Source organism: Clinocottus analis, unplaced genomic scaffold, assembly GCF_023055335.1.
Source record: "Clinocottus analis isolate CAN_PGR_092001 unplaced genomic scaffold, fCliAna1.0.p SCAF_3, whole genome shotgun sequence".
Lineage (NCBI taxonomy): Eukaryota > Metazoa > Chordata > Actinopteri > Perciformes > Cottidae > Clinocottus > Clinocottus analis.
The window spans coordinates 13,180,345-13,205,335 of record NW_027176042.1 but is presented as its reverse complement, the minus strand read 5'-3'; the positions used below and the strand labels follow the sequence as shown (position 1 = coordinate 13,205,335).

General features: G+C 40.0%; 1 protein-coding gene across 2 annotated transcripts in view; it reads left to right on the top strand.

Moving 5' to 3' along the window:
* Positions 1 to 24,991, top strand: part of srgap3 (SLIT-ROBO Rho GTPase activating protein 3) — a 50,932-nt gene that overhangs the window by 4,034 nt on the left and 21,907 nt on the right. For both annotated transcript variants that reach the window (XM_068593433.1, XM_068593431.1), the window contains exons 2-4: positions 9,339 to 9,534; positions 16,904 to 17,066; positions 20,946 to 21,008. In XM_068593433.1, the coding sequence (XP_068449534.1) occupies positions 9,339 to 9,534; positions 16,904 to 17,066; positions 20,946 to 21,008 (422 nt within the window). The remainder of the gene's footprint in view (positions 1 to 9,338; positions 9,535 to 16,903; positions 17,067 to 20,945; positions 21,009 to 24,991) is intronic.

The following is a 24,991-nucleotide window of genomic DNA, read 5'->3' as shown; positions in this document are numbered from 1 at the left end:
TTTTCTGAAGGAGATACATGTTTTAGCAAAGTAAAAATGTGTTGGTTAACTGATGCTGGTATTGTTAATTAAGATCAGAGCTTGTTATCATCATAGTGGGATTTGGTCAGTCAGCTATCCTTTTCATGTACCCAGGAAAGCCTCATTGAGATCGAAAGTCTCCTTTTCAAGAGTGTCCTGGCCAAGACAGCAGTAACACATAGTTTCACAAAAGTTTCAGACATACAGATAAAACATATAAAACAGTGACAGAACATTTTTTAGATCACAGCATGAGACTCAAGTCATCATATCATAGCTCACACAGGTGCACATTCTTCATTTAAAAACATCTACAACCAGATGAACCTTCCTCCAACTCTTTCAGTCTGTTTCTTAAAACACCTAAAGAGACCAGCCCCAGAGCAGTCTGCAGCAGATTATAAGCCGCAGGAGCAGCAAACCTAAAACCCATTTTACCCATTTCTAGACTGACGTTGGGGACAACTAGCAGGAGTACGCCTTGCACATTTGTCACTGAGCAAAGACGATAGCTTCCAGCATTTTTCTGATGAATTCATTTACACAGATAAGATGGAAGTGCATAAAGAATTGTTTTATAAATAAGGACATGTCTACGAAGTTGGGAGAGAAATGGTCGCATTGACTCACTCACTGGCAGCTTGTTTGGCAAACTTGTTGCTGACTAAGAGAACATTTGCAAAGAAGAAAAACAATGTACTAGCTTTTTTAGAAAGAATAGTCTTCAGTGGGACAGCTTGCTTATTATTTGGTCCAATGCATTGTGGGTTTCTTTAAGGGCTGGTTTGTTTGTGTGCTGTGACAGCGACTAGTCAAACAAACAACAGCTTTAACTGCTCTGTTGCTGAGTTAAGATTGGGGGATTTCATTGTGTGAGTATATAGAGAAGTGAAGTTGATAGAAAAGTTTGACATTTCAGGAAATATGCTGATTCACTTTCTTATCAAGAGTTAAGAGTAGCAGATTGATACTGCTTTTGTGTGTGTAAGCTAACTAGAAAGCTACCTCCAACAGCCAGCTAGCTTCGCTTCACATAAAGACAGACAGAAACAGTCTCTGGCCTACCAGCATCTCTAAAGGTCCCCACTCCCATTTAATCAATAGAATGAATGTAATATGAACATCATCATTATGACCTGGCCCAAAAGGTTTCTGAAGAACTGTTGTGAAGCTTGTCATGTTGATAAAGCAACACGTCTACCGCATACAATATCATAGACTCAGATTAAATGTTTCAGAGCTACCATTAGAACAACAACAATATGTATGTCATACTTAGACATATCATAAATGCAGTCTGCCATCAGAGTTCTCCCAACTTTGGAGATCTGCTCTGGTCTCTGGAAACTCATGAATGCAGCTGCCACTTGATTAATTGAGAGCTTGTTCTGCCGGTTTCACAAAGATTCAAGAGATAATAAGACCTTCATGAAACTGGTGATCTGCCAGGCGTAGATTATCATCTAAAACAGTCCCTGTATTTTTGTTCTAATTTGTGTGCCGGCCTTGATGAAGTAGACAAAGGGTCGTTTAAACAATAAAACACATTCATTTTCTTGGTTGTTTGGTGCCAGTCAGTGCATGATTTCACGTCTCCTTTCATTCTGTTGTGTATGCTGAATGAATCTTAATCAACACTGTCTGGAGGAGTGTAGCTATCAACACCATGATTGTATTAGAAGTCCAGTAATGCTCTTCTGTTTGCTGGAGGACTGAGCTACACTTAAAGTTAATTCAAATCAAGAGTGAATGGATCATAGCAAGCATGCATTGCTTTTGTAAGTTTTTAAAATGAACAGTTATTGAATTAATAGATTTTTTTTATATACAAACTGTATTTTGTTTTTCCACTTAAGCTTTGAAGATACAGACATATACTTTACCACTGCATATTGACACTTAAGGCAGGACAAACTTTACAAGCTCAGGTCAAAGTGCTCTTAAAAGGTTTTAATGGAATATGACTATGTTTGTACGTTTTCTTTTCTAAATACCACAATTTAATACCGTTATTATTTTATCATAAAACAAACTGTTATTGATGGTCTCAAAACTCTTTACAATGTGACAGAGGTCATTGTCTGGCAGTTCAGCTGCTCCTTATCGCCTGGCAAATCGAAAGTGACAGGAAATTCTTTACTAACCAACAAGTTTAGTGAGATTAAGCAATAGTAGCAAAACATGAATTAATAACTTCCTGCTCTTAGACTGTAACCTTAGAAACTGAGAAAACAGGACAGTCTAAAAATAACTTTCCAACGAGAGTTTTAAAAAGTGACTATTTCATAGAGGAATGAGTTAAGTTCTTCTAGTGTAGGCTGGGGACCTTCTAAATTAACTTTATTAGGTACCAGTGAAGTGCAAGTCCCACTAAAGACTTTAGATAATTAAAGACTGTACCTATTTGCAGCCCATGAATCCCTTTCTCCCACCACTGGTGGTAGAAATAGAAGCAAATATGGCACAGTTTTGCTATCATTAGGAACCCAAAACTGTGGCATTTAGTTTTATCTGCTTTAAGCATTTATTTACTGTCGGGCTGCAACTAATGATTAGAAATGTATTACGTTTATTTATGTAAAATCACCATTTTCTTAAAGTCCAAGGTTGTGTCTTTAAATTGATAGTTTTGTCTGACCATAGGTCCAAAACTCAAAAGATATTCAGTTTATTCTCACATGTGACAAAGAAAAGCTGCCAGTCTTTTTCATGGTATGCAGTTGATGTGGTTTACAGTTTACTGTATATGATGTCAGAAGGAATACAAGAAGCTCTTTAGGCTGCTCAGAAGCCCACACTCTCTTTTTTATGAATGCATTTAAAACATTTGAGTGCATTTGTAAATACAAAATGCTCAAGGAGTATTTCATTTTAATTTAAGGCACAGTCTGAGTGCTTTGATCAGTCGACACCTTGTCAGCTTTACAAATGTGTCCCACGTCTCAGTGCATACATCCCTACGTGCATCTAGCCGTCCACATCCATTAGACTCCACCTCTCCTCCAATAAGCTGCTCCCTGGAGACAGTGTGTTGCCATGGAGACACCTCTGAGCCTGGTCCTGCTGTCCTGGACCCTGGATACAGCAGTGATGGACAGCTAGACGCTGAAAGGGAGTGTTTCTGTTTGGAGTTTTTTAATATGCTTGGGCTACTCTGAAGCGTCAGACTCACAACGTGATGACGATACAGTCGCTACAAAGGAGGTCTGGGATGATTTACCTCTCCTTGCATTGTGGAGCAGAGCAAAAATGTATTTTTTGTCATCAGGAGTTGACTGTTTTTTCATTAAAAGCTATGTGGTTTAAGGTTTATGACAGTTTAAGAGACTTAAGCTGTTAATCATGTGGCGTATTATCACCAACCAGTTGCCTAAATGGCATTCATTTTCAATGAGAGGCTAGAAGTTGGTAGAAATATGAAACAAGCAAATTTGATGGATACTTACTTTGACAGAACATCCAGTGGAAAATCCGATGAAGCATCGGATAATTAGGAAGGAGGATTAGGAGTGAGGGACGACCCAGAGACTGACAGCTGACATCTTGCTGCGGGACGCTCCGTCGGTTCACCTCTGCTCAGCCATTGATTGGTCTCCTGTTTCTTATCTTTGAGTACATGTGCTGCTGCAGCCTGGACTAATGAGGGAACAGGCAATAGATGAGCAGAAAAGAACCTGCACTGACATCAGGACCATGCCCTTATGAATCAAAAATTGCATTAATCATTAGGGATTTTAAAAAAAGAACAGAGAAGTGGGGGATTAGTTCAACGACTGGAACTTGTATTATAAGACTCAGTGCAAAGGACAGAGAGAGAGAGAGAGTGAATTAAGGTCTGGATAAGGGTTGCATTTGTCTCTGTGTCTGTTTTTCTTGTGACTTTGGCTCTGCAGTGTTGAGCCCAGCTACTGCAGAGCTGAGTTGGGGATTAAGTTAGTGAAATTTGGCTCAGAGTGGCTTTTGTCTGGTGTGTGTGTGTCTGTCTACACACAGTATGTGTGCCTTACTGCATGGTGATGTGGACATCTGAAGATGTAATTTTCAAAGTGTTTAATACCTTCTGAGGCTTGTTATGATTTATAATTTATCCCCATTACACAGAGACATGTCGATCTTCCCTCCACAGTCATTGCACTAGAATCCAAAAATATGAAGAGGATGTATCCCATCAATATGGAAGATAATATTTTAGCCTTATTGATCTGCAATGTCATAATCCATCCCTCCTGTTCCTTCTCTGACAGCCTGCTGCTCTGTTCAGCACGGCTGCTTTCAGAATACTCTGCAGAAAATCCCCCTCAGTCACTCAAATTGTATCACTACTTCATTGCGTCAAGACGTCACATGGCCCTCTCAAACAGCAGACTTGCATTAAAATGCTGCACCAGTGTCCTGGATTAAGTTCAGGAAGAGGTGTAGGTTAATTTTTTACTAGATAATAAGTAATGTCTTGTTCTCAGGCCATAAAAAGCTCCATATTACATCAGAGCCAGTGATACCCTCTCAGTGCTGAGGAAATGTCTTGTGTGTCCTTTTTAGTGTGAATCAGTTTTACATCCGTGGGGGAAGTTGTTGACAGGTTTTTGCACTGAGCTGCATTTTGTCTGAGGGAGACAAAAACATAAAACATTAAAACTATTGTGAGTTCTGTTGAACAGAGCAACTTCATCTAAACTGTTTTGAGCATCAAACACTCACACCATCTCGATTATTAACTGTTTGTAGTTTTGAGAACAGGGGCTGCGTTCAGCTTGAGCATCAATGGATTTTCACAGTCAGTAGAAACTTTCTTCAATATCAATTTCTTTGATGTCTATCTGTATTTTCTAAACACAGGCCCTTCGCAAGAGGTTAGTGTTGAGTTCAACACAAATGTTTGGGAGGAGCGCAACAGCAGACAGTTCAGTTAGTAGTGGGCTTTAACTCAGCTGCCAACACTTGGTTTTGTCTGTCAGGGTCAAATGTCAAGAATCGTCAACATCCAACTATTGTTTTCCGAGGGTTTCCTGTGTGTCCACTGTGCTTTCAATTCCTGTCCTTAAACGTTGAAGGGGAGATTATGTTGTGGAGCAGGTGTCTAGTATAAGGGGACAGGATCTTTATGATGAGATATATATATATATATATATATATATATATATATATATATATATATATATATATATATATATATATATAGATACTGTCTGCTCTCATAATATGTAATTTACAGGACATGTCATCATGAATAATTTACAGGTTTGCAGCTATAGACCAGGTTGCAGAACAATAAAACATGATTGCTGACCTCAGACAGATAATCAGACTTACTGGAGATTTTAAGCTAATACACAATGCATGCATACACTGTGTATGTATACCTACACACACACACACACACACACACACACACACACACACACACACACACACACACACACACACACACACACACACACAGACCATTCCAGTTCAAAAGAAAAAACATTTTAATTTTAGTAGATTGGAGAAGTGCAATAATTCTTTCTCCACTCTTATTACACTTATTATGAAAGGCCTAACTATAACTATATTGTATTGTACTGTCACTTACCCCCAGCTCTCTATCAGCCTTTTTGTTTGAAAATAACCTCACTCAAGAGAAAATAGGCGAAAAAAAATAAGTAAAGTAAGCAGATGGCTTCATCTCTAAATAAAAAGATTAGAGGCACACATGCCTGCCACAGATTCTATCTGCATGTTAAATTAGGCAACAACATTAAAGGTTAGACTTGCTCACTTTAAAATAGAGGAATTGTGTTTTTGATCGGTTGCCCACCGGGCTTGCCCTTCCCCTTATTTAGTAACGGTGTAATTTAAATAAATGGTCAGCAACTTAAAATGAGGCTATGTTTTAATACATTGACAACTTTACTCTTGAGCAATGAGCATGCTAATAGTTCAATAGTTAAACTAGTCCCTAAAAGTCCCTATTTCAGTACATAAACTCAGTAATGTTTGCATATTTTCATAAGAATAAGAAACATATCTGCAACTGTCTAAATCGTTTTTCTATTTGTTTTTAAACCCCAAAAAATAGAGAAGCTAATGTCTAATTTATAATTCTGTGGAAAAGCTTGTGCAGAGCTGAAGAAATGGTTTTCCAAGTACACAAAGAGCTGCATAGACGCAACAAGCACCTCCTGAATAATTAGTTACTATGCACCTGCACTGCAGATGTTTGATTGGACTTCAGAGCTGAGAAATGGATTTTCTGGACAAGTACCACCACATCCTGTTACAACAACAACACCTTTATGAAATATAAACACAGGAGCTTCTCCTTAAAATCCCACTCTTACATATTGTTTTCCAGCCATGGACATGTGTGGGCAAAATCTTAAATCAAACCATTGAATCACGTTTATCACATAAATCAGAGACCACCTGACAAAGGATTTGAAAAAAACAAATAGATAACATGCAAAGCAGAATCCACTGCAGTAATATGCCTGGCATGTGCGAGAGGTGCCTACACATAACACATAGACGAACAGCCGCAGGAGTATAAATCAAGCTGAAAGTGGGGCATCCATGTTTAGCATCTTTACATAGAAATGTGTGGATTTAAAGCCTTTTTATACATGTCAGAGAGGAATGGAAGTGTGGCTGTAGTTCAAGTATACTGAGGGTATTACATACCTGTAGATCATACAGAAAATGAGATGTCTCTAGTATCTTACATCTTTTTAACAGCTTTAAAAGCAACTTATGTGTCAGAAACAGTCATCATTCTGGAAAGCAATGCAGGCATGTGTTGTATGTCAAATTACTCAATGTGTGTTTTATCTACATTGTAAATGCTGGTCTTTTTTTTCTTCACTTCATGGTAGCAAACCCGAGCAGAAACAAATATGGACATCAGAAGGATTTCTTTTATTCAAGGAGTGTAATAATAGTGCGCAGGACTTATGGTGGTGTTTGAAATAGAGGAACAATCATTTTCACTTTAGCTTCTGGTCTACATTTACATTCTCCTCACAGATTGAAAAGAACCACAGAGGAGTCCCTCACGTTGTATAAACCGCAGCCAGCGAAGCCACTCAAAGAGCTGGGAATACTTAGGGAATAGTTCTCCAATTGCTCATGGTTTCTGAGAGGAAAGGCACACTACTGGTGTGCGTGACCTATTTTTCCAAACTCATCTGTCAAATGTAGAGCTGCAGCTGCTGGCTCAGAGTTCCCTTTTTGTGAAAGAATGTTTTCAAAAGTCCTCCCTGTCACTCATGCACATCGGTGTCACATTTTCCTGGGGCTTTTTTTCAGCTTGCCTGCTTTGGCACTGTTTTTCTCTTTGAAAGACAAATAACATAGAACAAAAAAGACTGCATACAGGGAACATAAGCGCACGTCTGGGACAGCCAGTTATTCCCATCAGGACTGAAGCAGTTAAGTGGTATCTCTCCCTGAGCTCTGGTTCAGGGCTCCCACTAAAATCGGAGTTCTAAGCCGTCAGCGCTGGGAGGCCGAGGGAGGGCCATGGATGAAGAAGAGGGCTGGGACAATGGTTAACCACAGAGTGGAGCATGCCGCTTGAGGCGAAAGCCAGGCGGCTCGACATCACAGGGAGAGAAAAGGCTCGCCCCCACAACATCACTGTTTCAGTTCAAATGGCAAGCTTCCCTTATGCAGTGAGAGCCTGCATATATCCACAAGGAGGGCTTGGCTGACCAACTCACCCCCTCAACAGCATGGAAACAGTCTGTGTCTCTGCAGTGGTTTCACCATTCAGTCAGCAGTTCATCTGCCATGGCTCAGATATCCATAAAAATCCATCCTCCATCCTTATTTTTTAGGTTTATTACTTGCAATGTCTCATGTTGACTCTTACATTGACTTACATTTAGGAAGTTACTTTTTCCATTGCTGCTTTCAAGTGCTTTACCACGCAGGCCGTAAACACATAGATAAAATAAGTCTTTTTGAGTTGAGGAAAAAACATACATTCTGTGCAAAGCATCATGTGATATATTGTGTATTACTCTTTATTAAAAAAAACAACACTTTTATTCTTCCATCACAGTTTGTTTGATGAATTGCTAAAGACAACACTCAAGAAAACACTGAAAGCATTCAAGACAATGATGATGAAACCATTGCTGGATGTGCTGTAATCTTGCATTCTTGTCATTTAATTCTAGTAAGAGACTTTATTCAGGAGCTGCACTGAGTCAAATAGTGTTTGTATGTGACAATAAAACGTCTTTAAGATGAGATGATCAAACAGCATTTTGGTTTCTAATAAAAGATGCTCATTAGTTCAGGAGCTTTCCCTCCTTTTGAGAAGTGACACCACTCATCCTGTTTGCAACTTGTTCTTCCATCAGGTTGTGTTTCTGTTCTGCTAAATAGGCCTTTCTCTGTTCCCTGAGCAGGGGCATTATTGTTGCTGATGACAGCACGACAAAGAGGAATCAGGTTCCTCTCATGGGTTCCCACTGGCATGAAGGATCTCTAGTCTGCCTGGTAGCATCAGGTTCCTCTCAAGGAGAAACGTTACTCTTGTACTTGCTCCAAGTGGGAGAGTGCATTAGCTTCTCATTGAATCAGTTTGATCTCACAGTAGGTCCACAGTGTAGACGCCTCTAATACAACATGAGTCGAGTTACAGCTTGGCACAGAGCCTCACTGCTCATTCCCACTCTCAGTATGGGCGCTTGATGTTACTGCTTGTCTCTTGACGTGCAATGAAATATCTTTAAACAAAAGCATTTGATGTATTTAATTGTGTTAACCAAAAATGTGATATCCTATAAGATCCTAAAAGACGATTAATTTAGTGGCTTATTTGAAGGTTTTTCATTTTCCAGAAGTATTTTAAAGGTGCTACAAATAGTATGTTATTGCAATTGATTATTACTGTCAGTCAATCACGAGCAGCATTATCTCAAGACTGGCTGAAGTCACTCCACAGCATTGTGTTGCCCGAACAGATGTTGAGGAAATCCTGCTTCACAGTGTTCACAAGTTTTTCTGGAGTATTATTTTCTAATATTTCTGTTAGTGGCTGATGGATCAATCTAAACATATTCGTCTTATTACTTGTCATATTTGTCAATCAACATTATTGTCAATCAACTGCAGCAACCCGACCATAGGTCATTTTGCTTTTCCACTTCACCTCATTTCTCTACATGAGTATGTGGAAGACAAATGCCTGAGAACATTTGTCTTTTAAGGCAAATAATGATAATACCCTTTATAATATGCTTGGCAGGTTGTTTATAACCAAGGCATGTTGTAACAGCAGCATCAACAGTTGACTCACACCCTTTGTGTTTTCTGTTTTGATGTAACAGAGATCCGTAACCAGCTGGTGGAGCAGTTCAAATGCTTGGAGCAACAGTCAGAGTCTCGTATCCAGCTGCTGCAGGACCTGCAGGAGTTCTTCCGCCGCAAAGCAGAGATTGAACTGGAATATTCACGCAGCTTAGAGAAATTGGCCGAGAGGTTCTCCTCCAAGATCCGCAGCTCCAGGGAACACCAACAGTTCAAGTGAGTCTCCCTGGTGACCTCATTTGCTGATGAAACTGTACATCTACAGAAATTGTGTGAAAGATCATTGGTTTGGTTCCATGTCTTTATTTATGCTTTCCAAATTTGATTTGCAATTTCTCCGTATGCACCTTCACTAAAAGACTGCGTTGTTTAGTTGCTATCTGTTTGAAGTTAAATTATTGCACATTTTTACTTCAAGCCCTCAGAGGCCAATTTGTGTTTTTGGTCTATACAAAAAAAAATCTTTAAGAAAAAACAAAGTGTAAAAATATAGATGAAGTTGTTTTTTTTTACCAGCCGAGTTTGCACTATTTTCTCAGCCCTGGGCCACCGGAGGCAAAAATAAAGCCCAACATGACTCAACAATGCTCGTTAAGCTCGTTATTGCCATTGGCACATTAACAACTAAAGGCAACTCAGCAGTCTATCAACAATTTTATCTGAATTTAAACTACTGGACAGTAAGAAGGCATTGTTTATATCTATATATATATATATATATATATATATATATATATATATATATATATATATATCACATACAATAATATTGGATTTTGTGAACATGAGGGGTAAATGTGTACCTCATCCTCTGTGGAAATTAGGTCTTCGTTGGCGGGTTGTAGCTTGAAAGCAGCATCCTTTTCATATTAATTTTCCTTAATATAGTTTACTTTAACTAAACGTTTTTTGTTGAGTTTAAACGTATTCTTTCCCCTTTTCCTTTCATTGTGTAGCAGACCACAGGGATGTGTATGCCAAGTGACTTTATCCTCCTCTAAACACTCACTATTTATATCTCGACTGTGAGGCATAGCGCAGCTGCTAATCACAGTGCCTTGTTAGAACTACACAACAAAATTCTCCAATATGATTATGTATTGTAAGAGAATATATATTATTACGGTCAAGATATCTATGACATCTTCAAAGGTCGACTGGTGCGGTCACGCTGATGAGGATGCAGTTCATTAAAGAAGTTAAAGACAGAGGCTGCACGTAACAAATCCAATGCACTCAGTATTGTAATTAACTTTAACTTTATAGAAGAAAGTTTTGACTGAAGCCAACAAGGATTAATACATTGTCAGGGACTAAAATGTGTTTTAGAGTGCTCAAAATATCAACACTTTACTGTAATAAATTATGCAAGATTATTTTGTTGGACTATATATATATATATATATATATATATATATATATATATATATATATATATATATATATATATATATATATATAGTGGCGGGCCGTCAGGGCCTGCTAAGCCTTCTCTGCTGGCCTAAGCAGAATCACAACGTTATCGCTAATTTATAATTGATTTTATTAAATAATTAAAAGAAAAATATTCTATAATTAAATTGTCAATTAACTAAACTCGCTGGTAGAAAATCCACAGCCCGCCACTGAGTTTATGTATACAGTAAATCATTTCCAATTACTTTTACTGGATTTGATTATTTACCATGTACTATTTAAATGAAAGAAAGTCTATGTCTGTTGAGAGAAATGTAAAGCCAATGGTGAAGTTCAAAGGCAAAAAGCATAGATGGATCTTTGGAGTCAAGGTAACAATAATCCACCCGTAGCTTCGACCCATTTAGATTTACAGCTCGGGAAACACTGAAGAAAAAAAGGGATTGTCTGCTCAGAAACCACCACTAACACATTGGTACATGACTCACGCAGGGCATGAAAATAAACTCTATCACTCCTAAAATCATGCACCTCTGGCAAACAGGCGAGTTTGATTCAGACTGCAAACCAACCCAGCAGGTTTATTCCAAATAAAAACAGATAAACACAAGAAGCCAATTCACCACATTGAATAGTGTCCATTTGAAGAGAAGTGAGTTACGTTACGAAGATTATTGAACTAGGAGAGCAGTGTGTGTGCATGTGTGTGTGTGTGTGTGTGTGTGTTGTGTGTAAAGTGTGTGAAGTGTGTGAGGATTTGACTGCATAATTTGAGTCGACATGTGTTAAAGCAGGTTTGCTTTACTGCGGCCAAGACTTGTATGATAGAAGACAGAGCTGTGCTGCTGACGAGACGCAGTGGCTTAACCTTTGGACCGTACAGTTGATCTTATCCACACAGCAAGGAACAAGTGCGAGTAAGAAAACAGCTAATCCACAGACACATGTTCCAATAATATTACATTTTACACTGCCGAGATCATATTAGACTGCAGACAGCAGTGCAGGGACTTGACATTGCCATACACACACGCACACTCAGAGACACACACCTACACATCCACAGTATAGTGACCTCAGCACTTCTAGTGATTGTCTTTTTATGCAAACCCCGGTATATTGACACTTAATTCAGCATAATGAAATTATATGAAATAATAATAAAACGGATAATGTTTAAAAATATGAAACAGTACGTCAACAATGTGAGCTAAAGAGCTGAACTGAAGCAGTAACAGACCACACAGGAAGTGTGGGTGGGCGGCTACTACACTTGTTGTTAGACATATATAGTATAGTAATACTCGGTCATACTGAAACACACACACACACACACACACACACACACACTCACTCTCTCTCTCTCTCTCTCTCTCTCTCTCTCTCTCTCTCTCTCTCTCTCTCTCTCTCTCTCTCTCTCTCTCTTATGTATTGTAATTAACACTTTCGTAAGTTTTCCTGCTTAAAGCGTATGCAAGCTATATTAAATGTAAACTGAGTTTTTTAAGCATAAACATGATTGCACCTGCCAATAACTCCAGGTCAACAGACGGGCAACCGCAAATCTTGGTCATCAGCTGTGAAACGCCTTGTGCTGTGCCAGGCCTCACACTTGAGTGCAGTTAAGTTCATGGCGAGACACCAGAACACCCAATGGGCCGAGGCAAGAAAAACACTTGTTTGTCTAATAAAAACGCTTAGTTGGCATAAAGCCCAACAGTCCTGTGCGCACCAGCAAAAACATTCAGAAAAATATGTTAGATAGTTGTCTTTGGTTTTGTCTGAGTTATCGCTTACTCTGTATTTCATCCCATGTAGCAAATCTGAACTATATCCTTTGTGTGTAACAGTGAAGGTTGTGATCTGTACACTGTGTTGCTCTGCAGAGAAGCACTTCAGAGTTGTGTGCCTATCTATACCTTTATCGTTTTAAGGGACATCCAAAGCAGAGCAACACAATAGAGTCATCTTGACCATTACAGACTTCTATATGTGTTGGATCTCAGCCTCCAATCTGCTGGCTGAACCCTCACAGTGCAGATTCATTAGCAAGCTGAATGCCACAGTGATTTACAGCTACTGCAGCTACAGCTGCACCGCAGCACCCCGACCAAGGAAAATATTGCTTTCCCACTTTACGTCATTTGTCTCATTGACAAGAAACACTGAAGGGTTTAGGAGATGCCCCATACTACAGTTGCTGTGCCAGATAGTGCACCACTTCCTTTATCTTACTGGTTCACAGTTTCTGGGAGACAACAGCTAACTCGATTATAATTATGGAGCAGACATTTCAAGGTATATAGGGGATGGGATTTATAATGTAACACATCAAATTAGCGTGGATTGGTATCATCTGTCTGTCAAACAGGCATATTCAGAACATAACATAGCACCATTAAAAAGGCAACTCATGCAATATTGATATGGAGAATAACCTGTCTGGGGGAGATAAGAAAGGGCTTGTGATAATGTCCAAATTGGTGTGTGTGTGTGTGTGTGTGTGTGTGTGCGTGTGTGTGTGTGAGTGTGTGTGTGTGTGTGTGTGTGTGTGTGTGTGTGTGTGTGTGTGTGTGTGTGTGTGTGGTTTGGGATAAACTGGAGGAGAACATTTTTGGTGTCTTTACAATGCCAGATCTTTGTACAGTTTATGTGAATTATTTTAGTTTTGAAGGCGCTTTTGCTCATTTTCATGTGCTGGCTCAGTTCATTTTATGGTCAGCATGGCGCAGCTTTGAACATGTATCAATGGATATTCCAGTGTGTTTCTTTTAAGAGCAGTGTTAGGCTGCCTCGAGCAACAATACAAAACCTGAAAAGAAATATGATGCAACGCCATTTAGTTATGATATTATTATGACGAGTGAAGTCTGCTGCATAGTATCTGGTGCATTAATGCACTGGCACCAAACTGTACATTTAGTCCGATAACCATGACGGCTCTCAGGAGCTTCAAGGTGCAAAGGGTAAACGGTTGAACTATTTTTCTTTCAGCTGGGTTTGTTTGAAGACAGCAGTCAATTCCCTGATTGTGTCAGGTTGACAAGTCCAGCTGGTGCAATATCAATAGATTAGCTGGTTTGCAGTTTGCTTTTCAGATCTTGTCAAAACCTTCATTGACTATTCAGTGTGCTGCACTTTGCTCTGGCCTATGTGTCTGTGCAGCTGTGCATTATTAAATGTTGGCAGTGTGTCTGCTCACGAAAAAAAGAAGAAGAAAAAAATTGCTAAATGATGTGCAGATCAGCGCTGTAGCATATTGAAGCCCTGCTTGAAAACAGGGGGAAAACGAATTTGAATGGCAAAGCTGGCTGCATGTGCCCACGTTCGCCTTGTCTCTTGAAACTGTGTTTGGCTCCCTCCCCTTTTCTTTGGCTGTTTCATTGATAAGCAACAGACATGCAGTGTGGAGGGGATTAAAGGCCTTCACAGAGCCGAGTCCTGGTTTGATAAATACACACTTCCTTCTGAAAATCCTGGCTCAGACACATCATAGGCCCTGGGTGATTAGATGATGGCATCCAGTGCAGCCATGACTAAAGCATATGCAGCGTTCTATATAATGCTTACTTGTTCAGGGCATGCACATTATGGAGACAGCTTGCCATCAGTTTATCCTTGAATCAAAGGATTATTGCAATATTTTCCAACCATACACTCTTTCTTTGTTTCTAAATTTCAAACTGTCTCTGTGTCAGATCTGCTTCACACTCCTCCATGTATTCACAGATTGCACTGCATGCGTGTGTCTGCCTCACAGAGACAGAAAAGCAGTGCAGAACTTGTAAAAACCATGGAGACAGCCAGGCAGTGCTTTGCAGGATGAGACAGATGTAATAGGATGCCAGAAAGCTGCTCTCGTCTCTCGTCTTCCTTCTCACTTCTCTGGAGACTCGGAGAGCTCATTGTTTGTCTTCTGCATGTTAATGATATCCTGTGTATAAATACCGAGGGCATGGAGCCATCCAACAGCAACCCTAGATTAATTGAGCCGCCGGCTCTTAACCCATACTCAGCCTTTTCGGAGAATTCAGCCAGAAGAAGGAGGTACAGAGTAGACATGAAAGAGTTTTACTACATGCTGGAGTCGATCCTTTGTGATGGATAAGCCTCGATCTCATAGTCGGTGTAGAAAAGCTTGTGTCTTTTTCCCATAAAACAAGTTGAGTAGCTACATTTATTGCTGCGTTAAAATAATTCCAGAGATGCTGCTGGTACACAGACCTAATTATCAACCTCCGGCTCCTAATTCATTTGTAATGAGGACAGCAACTGGAAAAAAGAGATCTTGTGTCCTTTTTCTGTTTCATTTTTCAGGGCTTTAATAGCATATAGACATAGAGACATAGAGACATAGCATATCTAAAAGGTGATAAACTTTTAACTTGTTATGAAACTGTCTCAAATAAATACTGATCAGCGAGAAGATTAGCTATTTCCATATAGTTTTTCTTCATGCTTGTCTTTGATGCCGTTTGGTTCGATTCCCCGCAAAATCAGATGAAATCATGCAGGTGCACCTAAGCGCAAACTCGTGCAGACAGACCCAGAACCGGCTTCTCAGCTGCCTCCGACTTGCAGTCAGAAGCTCTGATGGGAGGTGGAGATCTCTGGAGAGCGACTCCTCCTCCGGTCACGAGATGAGCTTTGAACCTAAGACTGCGGCAGACTGTCGGACCCAGCTGCAGTAAAATGAGAGGTTCTCTAAAGGGCTTCTGCTGCTCAGAAACACGACTGATTTTGTCTACAGGGACCACCAACATCAACACAAAGTCAAGAAAGTAGTTTCTGTAAATAACTTTAAGCAGCAGATTTAGCGCCACTATTCCATTGAGGACTACGAGCACTTTTCACCATCAGAGGAGGACCAAGGATTTACCTGAACAGTGTTATGATTGAAAGCTAAGGAGGATAAAAAGGACTAAAATGTGCCTGATTGTGCTTAGGGATGTGATGAAGCGTCTCTGACCACTTTTAGGGATTAGCGAAGAGTCGAGGTGCTTACTATATTCATAAACCTTTCAATCTCAAACCACAATTATACACCAAAGAGCTGCATCCTGTGCAGGCAGATAGGTTAGTCAAGCAGAACCGGTACAAAATGAGGGACGGTGACTGAGACGGTAGAAATAGTCCATCCCACAGAAGTAAAAGAGAATATGCTCCACATCAGTGGTGTTAGTAAAACAGCAAATTAGTGTAAAAAGTAATAATTGTATTATTAAATCTTAATTGTAAGACTAAAATGTGGTGTGAATTTATGGCTGGATTATCGCGGCTCTTTCAAATTAATTAATTATTAATTGAATCTCTCTATGACAAAGTGCATCTCAAGACACCATTCTCAGTGTAACGTTGAAGAAGTGGGCCCTGAAATAAACACATGCCATCCTGTTTTTTGCCTCTCGCTGATGTCATCAGAATAATGTGCTGGTGTTTGTGTCCTGACGTAAGTGTGTTTAGAGCAGGAGTTAAGTAAAGGAATAATGGGGAAAGCTCTCTGGAGAAGCTAGATATCAACTTCATTAGATGTGATTAGCTTTATAGAAGCTCTCTGAAGGAGGGCTCTTTGATGTTGGTGCTGTTCATCTCTTTTATTTTTGACTAGTGAAACCCTATCCCCCACCCTTCTCTGGCTCTCTCCCTTCTTTCCTCTCATTTACTCCTCTCCCTCTTCGTCTCCTTCTCCTCAGGGTTGATTGATTGATTAATACTTACGTGTAGATAGGATCCAGACAAGGGTTTGAATGGATTGTGTGTGTGTGTGTGTGTGTGTGTGTGTGTGTGTGTGGGTGGTTCTATGTCTATGTGCCTTGCTCTTCCTATTCGAGACCACCCGAGGCGGAGACAGTTTAAACTGATTACGCAGCAATCAGGGCTCTGTGCATCATTATGGTAAACCAGCATTTTGCATCTACAACAGCTGATGCCTAACACGCTGTTCTGAAATGGTAAACATTACACACATCAGCATCCTAGCATTGTCAATGGGAGCATGTAAGCCCACGGATGTTAGCCTTTAGCTCAAAGCACTGCTGTGAGTAAGTATAGCCTCACAGAGCTGTTCGGGTATCTGTTGACTCTTAGAGCAAATAATCATTAAGATACAAAACAACCTGTTCAGATGCTGTAACATTCTAACAGTGCTGTATTTTACTTTTTTTTTCAGGAAAGACCAGCACCTGCTGTCGTCCGTAAACAGCTGGTACCTGGTGCTGAACCAAACAAGGCGAGAGAGCCGAGACCATGCCACCCTCAGCGACATCTACACCAACAATGTCATCGTCCGCTTGGCCCAGATCAGCGAAGACATCATTCGGCTGTTCAAGAAGGTCAGTGAAACTATCATCCTTCCCTCATTGTTTACTGCTACTCTCTTTTCACGAGTCACAAAATGTCAGCGTTAGAAAGACACAACGATTATCAAGCAATGCGCTCGAAGCTTTCATTTGCTGAACTTTGGCCCTCGTTGTTATGCCTCGGTGTCTTATGAAACTGAACTTGCAAGGTTCAAGTTGCAGCAGATAAAGGGAAAGCTACCACTCTACATTTGGGCTACCTTTTTGGCCTCAGCATATTCAGTGATGTTAGCTTTAAAAAAAAAGTGTTTTTTTTTAGCTCTATCTCAACGCACATGGATTCTGTATATTCTGTCTGACCAGCAAAACCGCATGGGTAAAAGTGAAGCAAAGAATCCCTCGCCCAACTGTCTGCAGCCCCTACAACTGTGAGCAACATCTGGCTCACTGTCAGCACATAGCAGATATTACTTATGCGAACATCAGAACCCTGTATTCTTCTTGCAGGCCATCCTGTAGGTGACCTGCAATCTGCCTAATAGGCTCCAATCAAATGTTACTCTGACTATGTCTATCACCGAACACTTTACGAATACACTGCAATACAGTGCACTAACATCTGTAGTGCACTCCGCCGCTGATACGCACTGTATCAAATGGAACACTTACGTTAACCAATTGGTGGAAGTGACGGACCCTCTTTTTGTCCCTTTCTCTACCCCATGTGGAAATTGCGACACCTCCACAATCGCGGCAGGAGGATATAAATAAATTAATGAAAAGCTGGCAAAAGGGCTCCTCGTCCGCTACGTAGCCAAGATGGCGCCCAGTGCGAGTAGTGTCCATCGATTTACACTGCATGTTTTGACCGTTTGCAGTGCGCTCTCCAGGTACTTTCAGTGAACTGAATTCTGCTGGTTTTGTCAGTGTGGCGCCTTAAGCAGTGAAAGTCAGTGCTCAAAGTGCTCAAGTGTCCGGTAGTAGACACAGTCTCAGTTTGTGTGTGTTTGTACATGTGCATCTTTGTGTTTGCATACTTGTGTGGATGCAAGCAAGGCCAATGTTTGTCAGAAACTGTACCAAAGCTGAAAAGGGAGAAACACTCCAACCTTTTTAAGAAAGGTACCCTCAGGTAGCTTTTTCTATTTTTAAAGTCTGAATGGATAACTCTGCTGCTGCTGGCTGGCAGATATATTAGGAGGCAATACATAATGCATCACAAATGTCATGTAACACGTGCCTCATGCACATGAAAGAGCTTTGGGTGATTGACTGTTATACATGACAAGGTGATTAAGGACAGAAAGTACAGCTGTCAACACAAACTTGATCAAGGTCTTGTTTAGCATATAAATGACAAACAAAACTGTATAGTCTCACAGAGTTGTGAGGGTGGCTGTGAAGTAATGGTCAATATGTTATGATGTTTGCATCTTCTGTTCTTCTGTCTCAAATAATGCGTATTAGATTTGACTGGACAGATGGCCCTTTTCTGTTTAAATTAATTGCAAAGAGAATATATTAATACATAGATGGCTGTGTGAATGGTTGTGGCTCAGTGGATCGAGTGGGCTTTTCATTTAGGTACATTGTTGGTGGTTCAATCCCCGGCTCCTACTATCTACATGTGACTAAGGGCGCTTTGTAGTAGCTTCCCTGGTTCCTAAAGGCCAAAGATGGGATAAACGCAGAGGTCAAATTTCATCTATGCAAGCAATGATTGTAATACATTTTACGTTTTTAAACTACAGCGGGGTACAATATTCCTCCTTATTGCCTGCTAGGAGGGAATAATTTAAGCATGCATACTAACATGTTTCTATTAGGATTGTTACAATACAACCCGCCACATCTCTTACAGTGTGTTGCATCACAGTGGTTCACTTGCTGGTTGAATCATCCCTGCGCCTCTGCAGTAGATGCTGCAGTCTGTCTCACTTCAGAGCCACTGATGCATACAGATGCTATTCTCCAGCTGCTGGAGGCATCTGTGGATATTTCCCATTTATCACATTCAGTTCATTGTTTGTTTGAGCAGGACTTACTGCAAACAAAGTAAAAACAACAAATCCCGACTTTATGCGTGTGTGTGTGTGTGTGTGTGTGTGTGTGTGTGTGTGCGTGTGCGTGTGCGTGTGCGTGTGTGTGTGTGTGTGTGTGTGTGTGTGTGTGTTGGGGTGAGGGGGAGGGTCAGTAAATGTAATAAATTCTTGCCCTGTCCCTAACTGTATTGGTTTTCCTTCAACACAGTTATTAATTGTTATATTGATGTGACAGAAAATGATACTCAAAATGATCCAAATGTGAAATGACAAGTATGCATCTTGTGGAGTCACTAAGATGCGCCAGCATTAGTGAGTCAACCTCTAAGAAAGGTCGAGAGCACAGAACGTTTCGCACTATTTTAAACACATAGCTAGCAACCTAATCATTGTGTTACACAGATTGTGGTCCCTTGTCAGATAAAAGAAATCCTAAACCGAAATAGATAAAAGAAAACCTAAAAAGTAAATATCCACTCAATCAAACTTACCTAAACAAACTGAAGCAGAGACCCCAATGTGTTGTGATGTAAAATGGTGAGTTTCATGATCGTATACCAGGTTATGGTATCAATAAAGACACATAAAATGACAAATATGAATATAATAGAAGACAAAATATAGTCACATAAGTTACCCGACCAGCATCCTATTTGTGATCGTACAGACAACGTTAGTTTTTGAATCGAGCTTCCTCAAACATCACAACTTCCCATAACTCTGGGAAGTTAGTTAGAGGTGTTTCTTCTGTTTTTCAGAATGTGTCAGATCATCACGCTGAAACATTGTGGTACTGTTGCATTGTCTCACCTTTTTTGTCTTCAAATAAAGGCTTCATGCTTCTCTTCCACACAAACACAGACAGCAATATATTCAGTCATTTATTTCTCCAGTCCAGGTGTGCCACACGTTGTTGATCACAAGGCATGCTTGCGGTGATATGACTGTGAAAACGTACAGCTGCATGTGTGTCTACAGCTGAGAAGAAATAATTGTGTCTTCATGAGGTGTTCACTGAATGCCTGACAGTTTATCCCAAACAAAACATATGACAATCGTCAGCAGAAAGAGATCATTGCTCAAGCAAACTCTTCACCATTTAAATGCGATACGAAACTGGAAATAGATCTTGTACTTTCTCTTCATACATTATTGAGTATTATTCAACTTTGTAGAGCGCAGTAGTACATCAGTAGATCATAGAGTTTGTCTCTGTCAGAGGATCATGTCACACATTATTATCACCCCTTGACACATTTTACAGATGTACACACTCACTTCAAAGTGCAACAGGAAATTGAGTGTGCATGTGTCATTGCTCGTCCTGCCTATTGAACAAGAAATAAATGTACAAAAGAAGTACTACTAATACATTCAAAGCACAAGAACACTGTGATTGTGTGTACACTGTACAATAGATTTGTTAAACCTCATTATTCATCTAATTAATACTGATTCATACTTTTCATTAATTTCATTAAATTTATCATAGTTAAATGAACATTTATGAAAATCAAACCAACTATTCTCAGTCAGGACCTCTCGTGTTGTAATACTCATAATATTGGAAGGAGAAAGGCCCAAATCTTTTGATGAACATTGAAGTGTCACTTCAGGGGAACTCAAGTTTTGCACAAATGGAAATTCTGACCTCACAATGGTGCTTGAGGAACAAATCAGGGAGTCATTAGTATTCATTCGCTGATGTCTTTGGATTTGTCCCAAAGTCAGTGGCAATCTATTCAGTAGTTGTCGAGATATTCACTATGACTCAGCAAAGTCATTGTGTCAGCATAACAGACCAACAGGTCCGAGCTGAAGTCTCCAACATTATTTGTTGTCTCACCCCTCTTATTTCTGATTGTTTCAGAGCAAGGACATTGGGATCCAGATGCATGAGGAGCTGGTGAAGGTGACGAATGAACTCTACACTGTAAGTAGTACGTAGTGTAAGCAGAGTGTCTGCTCCTGATCGATGCCTCACCTTATCTCATCTCCAAGCTCATCCAGTTCTTTTTGCTTTCTCTGGCCTTTGGACATTTTATTTCATGTTTTCTCCTTTTTATTTACTTTTATTACTTGAAAAAAAAGTACAAATAAGAAAGCATTCTTCTTTGTACATTTTCAACTATGATTTCCTGGCCAGATTATAAAAGATCCAAACGTTTCCTCATCACGTTGCCACCTCAGCTAATGTCCATGCGACCTTAAACCGAGGCATCAGCCCAAATGCATAATATACTCTCAGTTGCCATTTTAGTAGAAACAGCTCGCTAAAACTACGGTAGGTACTTGCAATGACACAAAATATATTTTACAGTAGGAAATGATGACTTGCTGGAGCACAATGTTTCTCTCTTAGTCGTTAAAGTTCCTGAGCTTCAATGACTTTCACATCTGTTGGTCCCCTCAGCTCTGGTCCTCTTCAGAGGTCAGATCCCTGGTTGTCTCTGTGAAATAGCTGCCTGCCATCATGCATGACTGAATCATTTGTTGGACTGTTTGCATAATTTTTGTAGAGAGGAAGAAAGTGTTTGAGAAGAAATAATAAGCATATTGCATATTGCATATCTTGTTTCCATAACAATGGACTTACTCGTTTACTTTAGGTCACCTATTACGACTCATTTTGATTCGCCAGTTGAGAAAAATGTAGTTCATATTATTCACTTCTCCAAAAATGTTTTTTTTTTCTCCCAACCCAAATTGTCTTGGGCATCCTGCACCTGCTTCCTGTACATTTAAATGTAAGAAAGGTGCTGAATGGATGCATGGATAGCTGTGTCCTGTGGTACTTTATAGCCAAGATGTTTGGTTTTCAAGAATCAGTACAACAGTCCACATTTACCACTTTTTCTTAGATGTATTTAAACGGTCTGTCAGCAAATTAGACCATGTTGTTATACAATACTTTCAGATAACACAAGTTAAGTAAGTTTTTCTAATCAACATTGTGGAGCAATTTGTTTATCTTCACCATTTTGTCAACCTTTCTCAGTTGTATTACATACAATTTATGATAATTGGTAAGAACTGAAGAACTGAATCGTTAATAATGGGATTTCCTGCAGGAAACCCTGCAGATAGATGAACATATGTCAGGGATTATGACATACTGTACTGGTGCTGCACTGGTGAGTTCCTATTGAGGGAGGCGTAGTGCCTAAAAACCTGGACGAGCTTCAGGCAACTTCAGCAATCTTCTGCCCCCTGCGGTGAAACAGAAGAGGTGGCAGAGCTGCCTTTGACTTATTCATCTGTGCAATGTGATGAAAGTCAAACTACCAAAGGGCAGGGCTGGCAACTCTCCCTGATCTTGCCATCTGTACATTTGCATGCTGCAATAGATCCTTGTTACGGAGAGCAAGTATTAATCAAAAGTGCACGCTTGTTCATTATGTTAATTTGCATTATAAAAGGACTTTGTAAGTGGCAAATACTTTCAAAAAGACTGGCATGCAATCATTTGTGTAAAATGTTACCCGTCAGCCACCAGATTGGTTTCCAGTGTATTTCAGGTTCATTAAAACACATTGAAAGATATAATTATTTATAACTTATAACTTCATAGGTTTCTTTCCCCCATTGTACTTTTTCCGGCCAAGGACATTGCTGCATGATAAAACTCTCATTTTCTTCTTGGCCTCAGCTACAGTCTGGCAGAACATTTTAAATCAAAATGAGGATTGTGGGAGTTATGTGAACCTTCACAGCGAAGGTTCGGAAATGGATTATTGTTGCTACAACACAAATATCCTTTCCTATTAAATTAAAGATTTAATGTTAGAAAATAAACATATACTTTTCCCTCCTAATTAATTGTTGTATCACTCTATCCATTGCATTGTGGCAATATTTGATGGTAGGTCATTGTTTTGGTACCCCCAGCATGGGGATGGCTTGGCCAGCGGCGAGCAGCTAATGGTTGTAGCAACACAAACAGTGCAACAGTGCTAACAGAGCTAATTTAAATGAGAGGTAATTGTAGTGGACGTTAAGCTTTCACCACTGCATTGTGGGTGGGAGGTTTGGCAATGCAAAGGCTGGCATAGAAGTTATTTCACTAATGACCCTCAGGCAGCAGTAATGCTCTTTTTTCGTTAAGTCTGTTTTTCCTGACTGCACCCTTATTACTATTTGATTGTACAGAAATAGCTAAATCAATAGCATGGCCACCTAGTGATGGCCCTGTGGTGTTTTCAAACAGGTTTTACTGGCTGCCAGAAAAAACTTTTTTTTCCTGAAATAAAACTGTGAAATTCCCATTTGGTTCCCTGCCTGCTCAGTAAGAGGTAAGACTGTGGGCTGTAGCTGTTGTTCAAATATTGCTTAAAGTATGACGCTGCAGGAGTAGTATTACTGAGGGTGAAGAACCTGTTGTCGTTCTGGTTGCTCGTCGTCTATACCAAACCTGAATGAGAAAAAGCTGAAGCCATGATGTACACGGAGCCGATCACTTCCTGCTCTCAGCTACCTGTCTCTGTGAAATTCTGTTTTCTTAGCTTTAGCCCGTTTTAATTTCCTGCCGCACTGACTTAATATCCCCACTGGGATCGATAAAGCTTATCTTATCTCTCTGCTCGTCCACCTTGTGTCTGATGTCTGCTCTTCAGTCTGATACACGGTTATTCTTTTGTTGACAACATTGACAATATCTCCCTCAGACCTGGGTGCTGCTTCCATTCATTTACGCCTGTCTAGTTCAGTCATTGCTGTTTTTTTTTTAGCAATATATAACAACATTTACTCACTGTTTGGTAGTGCTGAAAAAATAAATATTAAAATATTGTAGCTGCTGTATAATTATTGGGAAGAAAAGATATGATCAACAGCGTATAATTTTAGAAGAGATTTGTCGCATCTCACTTGTCCTTCTTTGCAAACAGTAACCTTCATTATTTTGGTTAGACTTTGGTGACACTTATCATAATTTTTCCATGATATCGTCAAGAGCCTGTTTTCACTCTTCACAGTAGATGTTTTGACCTGTCAGAGAGGATAATATTGTAACAGGAGATAAAGAGGGAATGAAGTACAACAAAGCTCCTGGAACCAGGGACATTGTGGTTAGTTGGGAATTAAATGCCGAGAATATTTAAATGTATGTTGAAAAGCAGTACATTTTTACCTTGCATTTATGAAAACTCCAGCTTCTCTCGAGCTGGTGAGTTTGTTTCAACAGCTCAGAGACTGCAGGAGTGAAAAGGCCCATGGCTGTCGTCAGAGGACTCAACTAAACACACACCTCCTGTAGACACAGCTGAGGCTCAGTCTTCCTGCAAATGAGTTTCTGTCTTTAGCTGGAGCTCCTGTAGTCAGATGGTTCAAAGTTGGCTGCATGGAAAATGAAGCAAGTTTTCAGGGGAATTAAAAAGGAAACGGTTTTACTGCCCAGGGACAAACAATGTGTTAGCCTAGTTTCTCCCTTCATGGAGTAGCAACATCAAAGTCAAGCTTTGTCACTCTAAGAATAGACATGTGGCTTTTATTCTATCTGTTTATTTTACTTTCAGGTGTTTTCCCTGCACCTTTTTGTAACCCTGTTCTTGTTTTTTATGAGAATGCCTGCACTGCCTGGAGAGGAGGGCTATTTACTCACAGAGCACACAGAAGGGAATAAATAGAGCCTCTTCAAGTTGCAGCACTGGTAAATATTACTATCACAGGGTTGGAGGTCAGTGGCTGATTATAGTTGCCAGTGAGCAAATGGAAAACACGTGATTTGATGAGTAGTTCTCGTAGAGATAAAAGAAACCCCACTGCTTTAGCTGAGCACCAAGTGAGCATTACTTACTTGATCACAGGAAACAAATAAATTACTTTTTATGTTGCCGGTCTAACATCCTGAGATGCTCACATCTGGACGTTCTTTTACAAGGTTTAAAAATGGACTTCCAAGTGGGGAGACACTCCCAA